Source organism: Pyxicephalus adspersus, chromosome 5 (genome assembly GCF_032062135.1).
Source record: "Pyxicephalus adspersus chromosome 5, UCB_Pads_2.0, whole genome shotgun sequence".
Lineage (NCBI taxonomy): Eukaryota > Metazoa > Chordata > Amphibia > Anura > Pyxicephalidae > Pyxicephalus > Pyxicephalus adspersus.
This window is the reverse complement of record NC_092862.1, coordinates 100,445,037-100,460,057: the sequence shown is the minus strand read 5'-3', so window position 1 is coordinate 100,460,057 and position 15,021 is coordinate 100,445,037. Positions and strand designations below refer to the sequence as shown.

The 15,021-nt window shown below is 36.2% G+C and overlaps 1 protein-coding gene across 2 annotated transcripts; it reads left to right on the top strand.

The window, feature by feature from the left end:
- Window positions 1–610: 610 nt before the first annotated feature.
- Window positions 611–10,380, top strand: CLEC3B (C-type lectin domain family 3 member B). Of its 2 annotated transcripts, none has more exons than XM_072412264.1 (3): window positions 611–746; window positions 3,370–3,471; window positions 5,914–10,380. In XM_072412264.1, the coding sequence occupies exons 1-3, from the start codon at window positions 653–655 to the stop codon at window positions 6,312–6,314; spliced, it is 597 nt and encodes a 198-aa protein (XP_072268365.1). In that variant the 5' UTR covers window positions 611–652; the 3' UTR covers window positions 6,315–10,380. The 2 variants fall into 2 exon arrangements, with proteins under 2 accessions (XP_072268365.1, XP_072268366.1); XM_072412265.1 differs by having other exon boundaries at window positions 625–746; window positions 3,373–3,471.
- The last annotated feature ends 4,641 nt before the right edge of the window (window positions 10,381–15,021 follow it).

Genomic DNA, 15,021 nt, shown 5'->3' with positions numbered 1-15,021 from the left:
TCTCTGTTTTCCCCATGTCTGTGTAGGGTTTCTTATGGGAACTCCAGTTTCCTCCCACATCCCGGAAAAAATAAAAAACGTTCCGTTAACAGGTTTCCCGTTATTGATCTTACACTGTATTGATGACATATAACTACAGTAGGGTGATTAGATTCTGAGCCCCTTTGGGGGACAGTTAGTGACATGACAATGTAGAGCGCTACTTAATAAGTTAGCACTATATAAATTCACACTATTAAAACAGACAATAATAAATACAATGAAATGTAATTAGTGTAATCTTCTTGTTACTGATTTTTCCAAGTATTCCAAGTATATTCTGTTTATAACAACTGCAACACCTCTGTTTGCAGTTGTAAATATATAATCTATATTTAGTTTCTTTTTCTTAAACTACTTACAAACTTCATTAGATTTAATATTGCTTGAAGAACTATGCCTAATCAAAAAATAAAACTTTTTTTTTTTTTACAATTATCCCCCATAACTTAGCAGGCATTATTGTATTATAATGCATATTGCTAGGTTGTTGAGAGGTTCAGGAATGCTTTGCTCATGATGTGGAAAGAGTTCCTGAACAGATGTTTTTATTATAGGCGTATTTAATAAAGTGCAGGAACACAGTGTACTTCAAACGGTGCTTGGGATCGCCATGGAGTACAAACGAGCCTGTCTGGTGCTGTGCCTCTTCTGCTTTGTGCAAGTCACCTTTCAACAGAAGAAGCAGAGGCAAACAAGTAAACAAGGTAGGTATCTTTATAAATCAGTAGTTTTTAAACTTGGCTTTTGCAAGAACACAAAAATAGCATTTAGGTGCATGTAGTAATATAAAAATATTGATTGAATTATTGCACTTTAACCTAACTTAATTTAACTTTAACTTCATTAATATTTCATATGATCAAAATCATATTAGTGATCTGTATATTTATTAATAAAAGAAAGGTAAATTAAAAATTAAGCTTTGGCTGACATATTGGTTAATTGCCCTGGTTTAACTACTTATTGGGTCAATGAATAAGTACATGCATGCAACCAGTGAAGTCTAAAAAAAAAGTATACCCTGTATGTTTCTTCCGGGTAAGTAAATTACTATTTGGCAAAGTCATCAAGGATTGGAAAGACAACCTTGAAAATTGCATCTGAAAAACAAGTCAACAGTGACATTTATTTTTTGTCCATCCCACCTTCCCTTTAATGCTAATAATTGCATTTCAATAAATCTTGCTATGTCCGCAGTGTGCAACTTTGTGTTGCAACTTGAATATTTAACATTTGTATGTATTACCAAAAAAACCTAAAAACACAAAACAGAATATTAACCTTTGAAGCAGTCAAGGCAGCAGATGAGAGTCCATATGTAGCAAGCTGCTGATCTCTATGACAGTTCACGCAGTTCTAGTCATTCAGTTCTTTAGAAGCTACATCTATGGCTTTTAAAGCTCTCTTTAAATGGAGTTTCGGTAATTATCATCCTTTCAATTTTCAGGAGGGTGTTGTAATAGTAAGGCCAAGGGAATGCTCACTGATGCTGATGATGTTTGATTCTATTTCAGCTTTAATTTGGATAGACAGCAAAGGCAGATCTAAACAGGCTGAAAATTATCTTGAAAGATAAATACCATAATTATGAAAATAAGTATTCTTGGATGAAAACCCACTAATCACAGTTTCACTGTCTGAATACCCACCCATCTGGTATTGCTAGCATTTATCTTTTATCAAAAAAACTGAATGTAGTTGAAGGGGTGGTATTGTATCTCTCCCTTGGCTTGACTTTCTTTGATAATGTTTTGCTATTTATATGCTTTCACTAACTAAACAATATGACTTTCCTAGCATCACTGTATCTGTTTCCCATACATTAACTAAATGGATGTCAACACAAGTGATTTTGATACCTATAATCTAACAGCAAGACAACACATGGAGTTAATTTAACCTCAACAAAACTTTTAAACACTGATTTTAATGATTTATCCTGTATTCTGCTGGGACTACATGTAATGCCTACAACAGCGTTTGATCTCTCCTACATAAAAGATCAGACATGGTAACTATGGCTTATTTATGGCATCTTTTATTTTCATAACATGTTTTATATTGCCAGTGTTTGAAATGAACAAACCTAAACAATATGAAATGTGAAGGCTTCAGATATTTTAACACAGACTAGATAGATCAGGCATCTATAGAGAAAAGCTGCAAACTTTTTTTCTAATTATGCGAAATGTTTAGAACATTTGTTTATTGCTTTATTGAAAATATAGATCTTTAACATTTTAGGAGATCTGTGTTTTGTATTATCTCCTTTGGCTTTAACTCATCCTAATTAGATCCATACAGATAAATGTGTGCTGGATTCCAAGGTGTTCTAAGAACGTCACTGAAATTTATCACTAACTGTAAGGAATGTGGGGAAACACAAAAAAAGTGCCTGTAATGATGTGGAAGATGCATTGCAGCCAACATATGTTTTACTCATTTCCATTACTAGTGTTACTTATTTAGCAATGCCAGTACTGGCCCTATTAAATATCTATTATTGGTTTAGATATTTGCATTTACATTTTTATAAAAAATTAAATCTTAGCAAATGCTGATTTCATAGCAATGCAGTCAATATTTTTAGTCAATTTTTAATACCATTTATCATTTTATTTTTTACCTCCTATCCCCAGCTCAGTTAGTATTTTTTTTTATCATCTTTAACTCTTCTATCCTAATAAGTCAAGTTTATCAATTTATTCAAGGTAACTGAATTTAAATAGTCAATTCAGTTCACTCTCTTTCCTCTAAACCTGTGGTGTTGAGTCTTAAGCTAGGTACACACGTGCAATAATTGCAATAACGGCTAACGATTATGCACGATATTTTGAACAATCGTATACACACGCTAGATACGATTGTTTGGACGAGGCAGGAAGTGACATGTAAAGGAGAAAGTGTATCACAGAACAATCCATGATCCCTGAACGCCCGTATACACAATAGATAACGAATGAACGTCGCCCAATCAGATCCGCCGGGGCGGTCGTTCGTTTCAAGCGACAATCCTCGTTCGTCTGCGCCGCTGTGCACCTTTTTTGTTAATAATTAATAATAAAATAATAATTTGATTGTATAAATAAATTTATATATATACACACACACATCATACACCCATTGACATTACTTATCATATGTAATATACAAGTTTGAAAACTGGTTAAATAACAGGGTAAGAAGTGAGAAACTTGACAGCATGTCCAGGTTTCATGTTCTAAAAACTCACTTTTTGGGTTGTTTAGTTTTCCTAGGTCCGTACCTCTTTTGATATTTTTGTTCCAGTAAATAAATAACAGTATGTCATTGTCCTTTCTCATTCAGCAGATGTAGTTACCCTTAAAATGTATGAGGAGTTGAAGAAGGAGGTCCAGGAACTCAAGCATGATGTAAACCACCTAAAGGAACAACAATCATTGCAGACAAGTAAGTAAAGTGCAATTACATGAATTCTTACTATTTGTAAGACAAATACGGATGGGCATTTTCAGCAATCAGTTATATAACTACTCATAAATGGTAAATTAGGTATGTCCTGTAAATCATGACTTACCTGGGCTTGGAGCTAATTCATAATCTAACTTCACTTAGTACAATGATAGAAAAATCGAATTGGTCCCCAGAGCCTATATTGTAAAATAAGTTATAAGTCCTGTAAAACAAACCATAGCTTGAACTGATTTATGTTAACAACTGTGGAAAAAATATTGTTAAGAGGTATTTTATAATATAGTAAAATATTTTAGTATAATAACAAGCAGTGCAACAAAATTCTTGTGAAACCATAAAATCATACATTTCATATTTTATCTTAGTCCATAATAGCATACAAAAGGGAATGTCCAGAATTTGTCAAAAATTGTCTGAACAGTTTACGTATATGTGATTATTTTACCCTTTATTTCTGGACACTTTATACACATTTTTTATGCTATTATGGCCTACCCTATAAATGATATACAATATGCATTATCATATGATTTATGATATTTTTGGAACATTATTAATTAGTTAGGTATTTTTAATGGTTAAGCAGCATTATATGTGTATTTGTTTACATTTAAGGATAATATTATATTACTTCCATAGCTTACTGTTTTTGTATCTCTCCGCACATATCTCATTTTAAAAAACTATTTTGTAAAAGCTTTTTACTTGAACACAAAAAGTAAAGAATATACTCATATATAAATGTGCTGGGTCCACCAGACTTTTGATAACACAAGGCACATATTATCATTATATATTCATGTCAAGCAAATCCTCAATGACTTCTTTAAGCTAAAATCCTCAGTGCACATAAAATATTAGGTGACTAATCATTAACTCACTGCTTTTCAGTGAAAAGTCTGGCCTTTCCATTTTTTTGGTTTTACACTTTAAAGCATGACAAGGAAAAGCATATACAATTTTTCCTGCATACAAGAGAAACTGTCATGACACCAATGCTGGTAACCTCATCTAGTGTGACCAAACACGTCTAACTTTACTAACATACCACACTATCACTTAAGTAAAAACGACCATTTAAAACGCACAAACACAAAACATATACAACAATATTACAATACATATATTAGTGAAAACATGTAACAACCCAAAAACAGTTTCTTCATGAAACAAGAAACTTTTACTGGACACCATATATTGTCAGCACAATCATAATAACTACAGTCATTTTCCTTTCCTGATGGGCTGCATGGTAGCACATTCATATTCCTTTTCTCCTACATTCTCATAGGATTATTACTCACTAAATTGAAAGAAGCCCTCAGGCTCAGTATTATGTAACTATACAACTTTTCCATTTTCCTGACAGCTGCTGTCAACACACTAATAGGAAAAATTTCACCAACATAGGGAGGGATGCTCAAAAATAATGCTTAACCACATGAAGAACTTACAGCCAAAAATGAATGTCCAAAATCAGCTAAGGTCAAGGCAGCTAGTTCAACACAATAATGTGACATAAGCGTTTCTACTGGAGCCAGGTAGCCACCTTCCAGATCATCTCCAGCAACATACCACCGGCTGCTGCCCAAGAGGGTGATATACTTCAAGTGGAATGAGTCATAATCCCTATTAGTTCCTGCGAACCCTTTGCCCTGTAAGCCATTAGATAGGATGAAAAGATTGCCGGTTGGGTAGATTTAATTTGTCTTGCCACCAAAACAGGCTGTCTCTTATTGCTCATGTTAGGTAGACTTAAAAGTGAGTCTGTCCACGTACCACAGCTCCAGAAAACCCATCTGGAAAGCTCCCGACTGCCACTGTGCCCATTGTGAAGTTGGAGTTGTTCTGATCATTGTGCACAAGTGGTCCTAAGTGAAAGGGAAACAGAAAGTTGGCTTCAGGAACTACTGGCCCCTCACAGCTAGATTAGAGTAACAGCAGCATACTTGGAAGGATAAAGAGTCACAGCCTCCTACCTAGCTACATCCATCTCACAGACTAAATTTAATGGCAGAGGGACCAGCAGTGGGGATCCCCACAAGATAGTATTTAAAACTTCAACTGGGAGCGCTGGACCTCCAGAAATTTACCCCAGCTAGGCAGGCGATAGCACAGAGAACCCTAAGACGGTAAAATAATGCTGAGCCTGCACGTAACCTTTAGTTTGTTGAGTAATGATCCTATGACAGTGTAGGGGGATGGGACAAACTCAGCAGTATGCTGACATGGAGCCGTTAGGAAAAACGGTATTACCTTCAAAGGAAAATAAAGAAGAATACTTTTGTAGACCAGTGTGACCAATGCTTCTACAGTATTTATGCCCAAAACTGCTACCAGCTGCCCATAAAGCAAACTAGCTCATTAGATAATATTTCAGACTCATGGTTCACCTTTACTTATTACATCATTTTTCAGTCTGTTTGAAGGGCACCAAAGCTATCAACAAATGCTTCTTGTCCATCTCTGAACCAAAGAACTATCACCAGGCCAGTGACGACTGCATTGCACAAGGTGGAACCCTGAGCACCCCAGACACCAGAGATGAAAACGACTTCATAAATGATTATGTGCGTAAGAGCTTAGGCGTGAGCTCTGAAATCTGGATAGGTATCAATGACATGGCTAATGAGGGTTCCTGGGTGGATATGACAGGTAGTCAAATATTCTTTAAACATTGGGCTACAGGAGCAACCTTTGAGCCTAATGGTGGCAAACAGGAAAACTGTGCATCATTGTCTGCAGCTGTCGATGGCAAGTGGTTTGACAAAAGTTGCAAAGAGGAACTGCCTTTTGTATGCCAGTTTGCAATTGTTTAGTTGACATATCTATTTTATCCAATTTAAAGAGTAAGATTAATTCAAATGGACAGTTTTTGGATGGATGCTGGTTTAGTTACCTACTAGTTTCAAATGTTTTTTTTTTAATTATACATTTAAGTCCTCATTAATTCCAAGTTTTACAGTAGGGGGGGGGGTCTAGTTTATTTTGGATTCCTATTTAATGTAACATAACAGAGAATCTAGAAGACGTTCCTTGTAAGGCTTCCTAAAGGCTGGAGTGGGGAACAGAGCTAAATACATTGTTAGAGTATCCAAAAGAAGCCAGTGGGGCAAACTAAATTACTATCATCCAACCAAATCTGAGAAAAATGTTAAGTGTGTCCTAAATCTACAAGCATGTTCAAAAGCAATTATGTAGCAGAATCTAAACACAATATGCTCACCTACATCTGTTAAAACCTCATGCTTAAGTAAACTATAATTGTCCTTGTTACTGCAGTATTTTATTTAGTTCCTGACTTTAACTTGCTGGCAAATATATTTATTTACATATTCTATAATGTATATAATATTAGGACAGAGGAATGTTTACTGTACCAAATAAAAATGTTTTCATTTATTCCTTCATATTACAGATTGTTTTCACTTGTGCAAAATTAACTACATTTAACAAAATGAGTCTTAAAAAGACCCTGTCATCATATTCATTTCAACATATTCAATTGAGACTTATGTGCATTTAATGTAGTTTTCCATTGTTATTTACTTGTATAAGTTTATGTCGACATCTAGGCATGAGGCTGCTTCTGGACACTACCATCTTGGGTGGAATGTCGGCAGCCCCAGCAGATAAAGTGAAAATATAAAGTGCTGAGCCACCATAGAGAGAAATTAGACACTGCCAGAAGAGAAAAGAGTTGTATAATGCAAGAAGGGAGGGGGGTACGTTAAGGAAATAACATGTTTAAGGTACATTGCAAGAGAATATCTCATAAATCATTTACAGAAAAGAAACACACACTAGCATGACACTGTAATATAGTAATATTATATATCTCTCTTTAGAACAAATCCTTATTTCACGAGACAAGTGCATTTAAGAAAAATGTAAAAAAAATTGTGGAGTTCCATTTTATACTCTAACCAGACCCTTACTCACACATCATTATTATTATTATTATTATTATTATAATTAATAAACAGTATTTATATAGCGCTAACATATTACGCAGTGCTGTACATTAAATAGGGGTTGCAAATTACAGACAAACACAAGCAGTGACACAGGAGGAGGAGGGAACCCTGCCTGAAAGAGCTCACAATCTAAGAGGTGGGGAAGAAACTAGCAAATAATAGGAGGGGAGATATGGGGTGATGGGAAGTAGTAAGGGTTTAAGAGACAGAAGACAATGGCTGGGAAAGTTAGAAAAGATGGGTTTTGAGTGTTCTATTAAAGGAGCAGAAGGTAGGACAAGCCGAATGGGACGTGAATCTGGGGTGGCTTCCAGGATCCATAATAAACTTCTTGTGTTTCAATGGAAGTAATTGATTCTCCACCAGGGAATGTTTGAGTAATTATCAGATTCACTTCTTTTTTAACACAGACAGCAATATAAACTTGGCAGACCTTACCAACATTTTCATGCAGTACTAAATCATATGTTTATCATTTGTCTGTTTATATTTGCAAAATTTCTTCTTTTGCCACGACCACCATAAATTGGATAGGAAAAAGATTCACCAAAAGGAAATAAAGGGTAAACAGGTAGAGGATTTAATGTTTTTTTCAATCTAGCCAAAATTTAAACTCCAAGCTATTAATGTTCAGATACATCTACGATCAAGCCATATATCTAACTCCTAATCTTTTAACTCTTGACCCTAACACTGTTTCAGAATCCTACTTATCAGATGTGGAAAGTTAACAGCTCTGCTTTGAGGTCATACAGAACCAAGATCATAGTTTCAAAAACATTTATCAGAATTTAGGACAACATGAATAAAAAACAACACAGCATGTGCTCATAGTGAAGTCAGTACCGGCAGTCTCCGGGTTACATACGAGATATGGACTGTAGGTTTGTTCTTAAGTTGAAATTGTATGTAAGTCAGAACAGGTACATTACTTTAATAAATGCAATTAGGACAGATGTTTGTCTCAACATATTATTAGGCAACGTGGTGTCAGTTACTGTAAAAAAACCTCACTGTGAGTTAATCACAAATAAAGCAAGAAAAAACTTTACGGAGCCTAGACATTCATTAATTCTGGAGCAAGCTGTGCTTTGATATGCAAAAAGAAACAACTGCAGAGTTTGTCATGGTCATTAAAAAGTTACAAGATGTTACAGATCAGCTCCACTCCTAAGATGACCCACAACCTCAGCTGTCTTTAGCAAAAGATTCCTTCTGCAAGTCATGCAAACCACCCCTCCCCCCTCCAAGCCTCCGTCCTGCACAGGAGGGAGCAGGGAAGCCCAGTTCGTATCTAGGCATTGTCTGTATGTCCGATATCCTTAACCTGGGGACTACCAGTAGTCAATTCAATTATACTTTTGCACACCATATGTACTGTACAGTACCTGTTTGTAAAGTATGGAACTTGTAAAGCCCTAATAGGCCCAACTTTTAATAGGAAATCAAATCATACGCTAGGCAATAATATTTGGATTTAGCCAACCATATGCCTTGGTGTATTCACAGTTATCACTTTCTTTACCTAAAGAACATCTATAAGGCTGGTTTCAACTGAAATGGTATGCATTCCATTAAGGCTGTCCAGTCACTTTCCAATATGCAAAGCAATGCTAACATAGACATGAACACATATGGCCCTTAAATATAACACAGAGCACCACAATGTACAAGCACTTTGCCTGCTACTGTATTAGGAATCCATTTTAAATGGAAGGCAACACACTGTGGTATGGGCACCCACTGCAGAAATGCATGGTAAAACAAACACTTTATTGCCTTTGCCCCATTGTATACATTTGAATAGATCCTGATGGTTTTGGTGTGTATTTCTTTTATAAAATGTTGTATCCTTAGGAGTACGTTGAAACACATTCTGTATTATCTAAATGATATATTTGACCTTTCAATGGAATCACCCAATAGGTCCACAACTGTTATGAATTAGTTTTTGTAATTTTTGGGGGGGAATTACCGTATTTTTCAGACCATAAGACGCACTTTTTTCCCCCCAGAAGTGGGGGGAAAAAGTCCCTGCGTCTTATGGTCCAAATGTAGCCTCTGTGCCCGGGCCGTCTCTCCGGTATCCTCCCCAGCCGCTGTCCCGTCCCCCCTGTGTAGCCCCCCCTCCGGCTTTTCTCCTGTCCAGCGCGGCCAGAGTGACTGTGACTCCTGTCACTCTGGTATCTTGCGTCCTCCCACTCTCAGCATGATTGGCTGACAAAGTCATGCTGGGAGCAGGAAAGCACACACATACACAACACACGTACACAACACAAAGTAAACAAATGTTATATTGCAATCCGATTGTCATACATAGTATGACAATCGGATTACAACTGAAAGGAAATACTCACCCAGGTGTCCGCAGCTCTGCTTGCTGCTGGCATCTTGCAGAGAGATGTATAGCACAATGCAGAAATCCTGCATTATGCTATGTATCTCTCCACACATGCCAGCAGCTTCCAGCCTCCGTATCTGTCTCAGTCTGTGTGAGCACGCAGGGAAATCCCCCCCCTCACATCACTCCGGAGGATGAGTCATCTTCCAGTGATGTGATTGGTGAAGTATGGGGGTGTGTCAGGGAGGGAAATTTAAAGGCAGATTACAATGTAATCTGCTTTTAAATGGTTTTTACAGTACAAAAACACCACACAACATAAAAATAAAAGTACCGTACATTTTGATTTTATTTTTAGATTACATTGTTGTCTATTATTTCATTATTGTTTTAAATTATTATTTATATTTATGTATTATATTATAATTTATGATTTTAATATAATAAATAAATATAAATAATGTTAATAATGGTTCTAAATGCTGCTGTTTACTTTACAGGGTTGATTACATGTGTTTATGACTGTGCTGTTGGTTTTTAATGCACATAAAATATTTTAGGACACTATTTGTTTCAGAATATTTTTTTCTTCATTTCCCTTCTCTAAAAACTGGTGCGTCTTATGGTCCAGTGCGTCTTATGGTCCGAAAAATACGGTACCTAAATTATTAGCCAACTTACACTAATTGTACACTAGCACTTAGAGATTGTGGAAAATCTCTTTCATATTGTATCTTATCATGGTAAGGTAAAATATGCTATAAAAAGCTGACTCTGTCAATGCCTTCTTTTCGCTTTGATGATTCGGAGTCCTGATATATGACTTTAAAACATAGGGCACAAGGTAAATGCCAAGCAAAAGGAATAGTAGAAGAGATGACTAGAAAATAAGAGTAGAGGAGGAAGAGAGATAGAAAAGGAAAGAGGGGAAGTAACCAGGAGAGGTAAAAATGAGTGGGAAACTTATTTCCCTGTTGACCACTGATTAGCCATGTGGTAATATATCACATAAGATATTCATTCTACATCCAGTTATCATTGGTAGTCAGATGAGAATCACAAGTACCACCCATCCCAGAATTTATGAACACTAGATATCCCAGCACTTGTAAACCCCAGGATATTTGAGTGCAGGCCCTCTATTTGCATAATGCAATTTAGTTTATGTAGGCAAATATTATTAGTGGTCTCTTGAAAGAACAGTGAAAGTAACTACCAAGTTCCCATATGTTTAGCAATCCACTAGGGTTTAATGTACTTTGTAATATATGACATCACCATTCTCCTTTGACTGGCAGCACCCACATGTTTTTCTGCATAAAAGACAATTCCATGCCTCTTCTGTTAGGCTCCTGGTGGATATGCATTACTGCACACGTGTGCCACATCTACACAAATATTGATGGTGTTTGATCTCTCTGATTAAATTACATTTTCCTACTCAGGAACTATAGGACAAAATGTACCCCTGCAATGTATTTAACAGTAGATGGCTATAAAACATGAAAATAGCAAAAAGCACATGTGCAGTGCTACCGTAACCCAGATGTGTGCTTTCACAATTTAAACTTAAGTTCTTTATCATTTTTATTTATAATGGCTGGTTACTAGCAGAAAATATTTCCATTAGGGATTTATATTTACTGCAAGTAAATCCAACTAATTAAAAATACAAAATTAGTGGTAAACAGTTAATGTTTATATGTGATTGGGTGCTATACATTATAAATATTCAATTTTATAACCTTGAAATACTTTGCCACTGAAATCCTCCTCCTGCAAACTATACAGCTGTCAGCTGACAACTAGTCATTTTAGATTTTCAGAAGAATTTATTTTACTTACCCTTGCAGCCCTGATATGAAGATCTGTGCTCATTAAAACAGAAGTCCAGCAATAAATAAATGAAAAAAATAAATGACAATAAAAAGTAAAATTCAAAGATAAAAAAATATTGCAATATATGCAATATTTACCTTCAGTACACAGATTTCTCTAGCAATATTTTTTTCTTTGACCATCATCAGTGGTAGATTTAAATAGCTTTGTGTCCTGCCTAGAACACACACTAGCTGTTTTGTACAGTGACTGCAAAGGCTGCTATCAGGTCAAATTCAAATTTCTATTGCTTAAATAAAAAAAATTCTAATAATGTATTTTTTTATTGCAGACCTGAAGTATGTGTATTTTATATCTGAATAAAGGTCAGCTGTAATGCCACATCCTTTCTGGTCACTGTTCAATGGCGGTTTTCCAATATAAGTTTAGCTTGTTCCTACCTCTTCCACTGCCTATGCCTAACTATAGATCACATATCAGGCACAATTTAATAAGGGGTGCTGTGAAGGTAGGGGGGTTCAGCTTTTGCAGCAAAAGTTTGAACTTTCAGATTCCTCCACCTATGGTGATCACATTGACATACAGCCCCTGTTAAAATGTATAGAACCACTACTATTGGAGGGTGTTTATTCAATTGTTTTAATATGTATATATATATATGACACAAAACCATACAACTATTTAAACAGCTGAACATTCTGGCATTGTAAAACTTACCTTGTTGTTAAGACATGGATTACCCTGGGTGAGCTAAGAGTAATGTGTACATGTTGAGTGAAGGAGAAGACAAAGGTTTGCTCCTCCGAACTACTAACTTTTTGCTACAGCGGATGTATAAAAAAGCTGCTGCAGGTACATTATCTACATTTTTAGGCATCTCCTTTTTTTAAGTGATAGATTTACTATTTATTATTGACACCAAGTCAAGTCTCCAAGGATTCCTTCTAGTCGAGTCCCAAGTCAAGTCACCTCATTTATGCCCATTTGTCCCTATATAGAAACAGAGCACTAATCCTGTTCTTGAGCACAGGATCACATTCTAAGTCAACGGCTTTCTCTTCTGACAGCTGAAGAGGGCAGGGAGGAAGGCAGTGAGGCTTCTGTAACACCACCCTCCTCCCCACCCCCTTCAGCTGTCATAGGAGAAAGCCGTGGACTTGGAATGCAAGGAAGGAGGGGAGGAAGGCTGTGTTACAGAAGACTCACTCACTCCCTTTCTTCCCACCTCTCTTGCATTCTAAGTCCACGGCTTTCTCCTCTGGCAGCTGAAGGGGGCGAGGAGGAAGGGGGTGTTACAAAAGCCTCACTGCATTCCTCCCTGTCCCTTTCAGCTGACAGCGGAGAAAGCCATAAGTCAAGTCCAATTCAAGTTGCTGGCAAACCCCCAAGTCGGGTCGCAAGTCGTTCATTAGGCGACTTAATTCAGACTCAAGTCCAAGTCAAGTGTGCTATTGGAAGGATTACCAAATGAAAAATAAAAAAATAATTTATTGTAACCACCACAATGACTGCTAAACTTCAATATATTTTTTGTTTTTGGATTGAAACACATTTTAAACTTTTGCTAGAAAAAGGTAAACATCTGACCTCCAAGAACAAGTGATGGCTAACCTTTAGTGGGTAATTGTAGAATGGCAGTCATATTGTCTCCATAATTGAAATAAAGCAACATAAGATAAAATATAAAAGTAGAATAAAAAACAATATGTTTGTTGTACACATGTGCACAATACAGACTGGATTTACTGCACGCAAGAGTTCATCATTTTGGAGTAACACTAAATATATGTAGTACAGTTGTTTTTTCAAAATCATTTGATAGCACTGAAGAACAAAAGAAAACATTTGCACTCCAATATGTCAAGCAGAAGTTTATTATTAAAGACATGCATCCTGCCAAGTTTCCACCTTGGCAATTGCTCAATGAAGACATGTTTGTATATAAATATCTTATCCTCATTCTCTCCCCTCATCTGTATGATTAGCTCTTTTTTTGGGTGAAATGCATTAGAGAGTGGAGTCTTAGCATAGTGTTTATCGAGTGAATATTAAACTAGCTTGTCTTTGAAACACATCAGAGTGTGGATGCACTTCTACTTCAGGTTCAAACATTTTTGATAGTATACGGGGTAGGGCGGGGAGGACAGTAGAGCTTCAGAAGGTGTCAGTTAATATTTTGAAACTTAGGCACTTAGCCAATCTCTCAGGTTTATAGTGCGCTTACCATTTCCATATGCCAGTGAATTGCTGCCACATGTAGCCCCAAAGAACATATATGGGTGTCAAAGCCAGCTTTCAAATGTGCAGACATGGGTTCTTTAAGAACCAGCAGCGACTAAGTGACTGGCTAGGTGCCATCCGCTGGGAGCCAAGTGGGATCACTTGATCCCCAGGCAGGTCTGAGCCAACTTAACCTAACTTTTTTATTGTTGGACAATGTTGGACAGTATTTTCTTGCACAATTCTTCTGCAATAAAATAAGAATTAGATGCCTGTTCAGATTTTTTTTTTTTTAATTACACCCACATCTTCACACTCTGTTATGGACACTGGCATCTCCACAGGCTTCTCTTAGGGTTCTATACATACTTTCTGGGAATGCATGCACGAGTTAAATTATTCCCAACAGCAAGATTTGCCAGTTATGTTGGCATACTGACACGAGCAGGTAAGGGTACATTATAGCAAAAATTGTCAACAGGCAGACACGTTTATTTTATAGCATAAGGGACATCGCCTGTTCCCTCTGCAATAAACAACCTGCCTGCAACTTTTTTTTTTTTATTTTATTTTTAAATTTTGTATAGTTCCACTGACAACAATGTTTTGATAAGCTTTTGCAGAAATGCCATCTTTATTCCTAAAGTTTTTTTAAACCAGACCTTTTTTTTATGCTCAAATGACAAATAGTCTTTGGGTAGTGGTAAAAATCTTACTCCAATTTCTAAGTATGTTTTTCATATCCTGGCCACCAGTAACAATTTTAACTGTGACAGCTGGAAACATTACTCATGACGGAAGCCAAGTGTGAAAGAATATTGTTAAACCAGCCTTCTGTACAAAGTTTCTGTAATATATACTTCTTTTTTTGAGGACTACTGAAATTAATATGTGTTTACACAAAGAAATCTTTCTTCAATTATGTGTGTGAGTGTAGATGCTGCTTTGAAAATCTTATATAAATGTTGCTCAACCAGAAAATTCACCTTAGGTGACCTTGTAAATCTGATTTTATATAAGATAAAACCTAGGTGTACAGCTATCTTTACTGGTAAAATGTAAACTGACTGCCATTGCAAGTCACTGTTGGGCTAGCTGTAAACGAGTTTTTGGTAATAAAAATCCCAAAAATATCTAGAACCAGATTTG

Coding starts and splice junctions, on each gene's coding strand:
- CLEC3B (XM_072412264.1), top strand. CDS start 653: ATGGAGTACAAACGAGCCTGTCTGGTGCTGTGCCTCTTCTGCTTTGTG. Junction 747..3,369: donor GAGGCAAACAAGTAAACAAG/GTAGGTATCTTT, acceptor TTTCTCATTCAG/CAGATGTAGTTACCCTTAAA. Junction 3,472..5,913: donor ACAACAATCATTGCAGACAA/GTAAGTAAAGTG, acceptor ATCATTTTTCAG/TCTGTTTGAAGGGCACCAAA.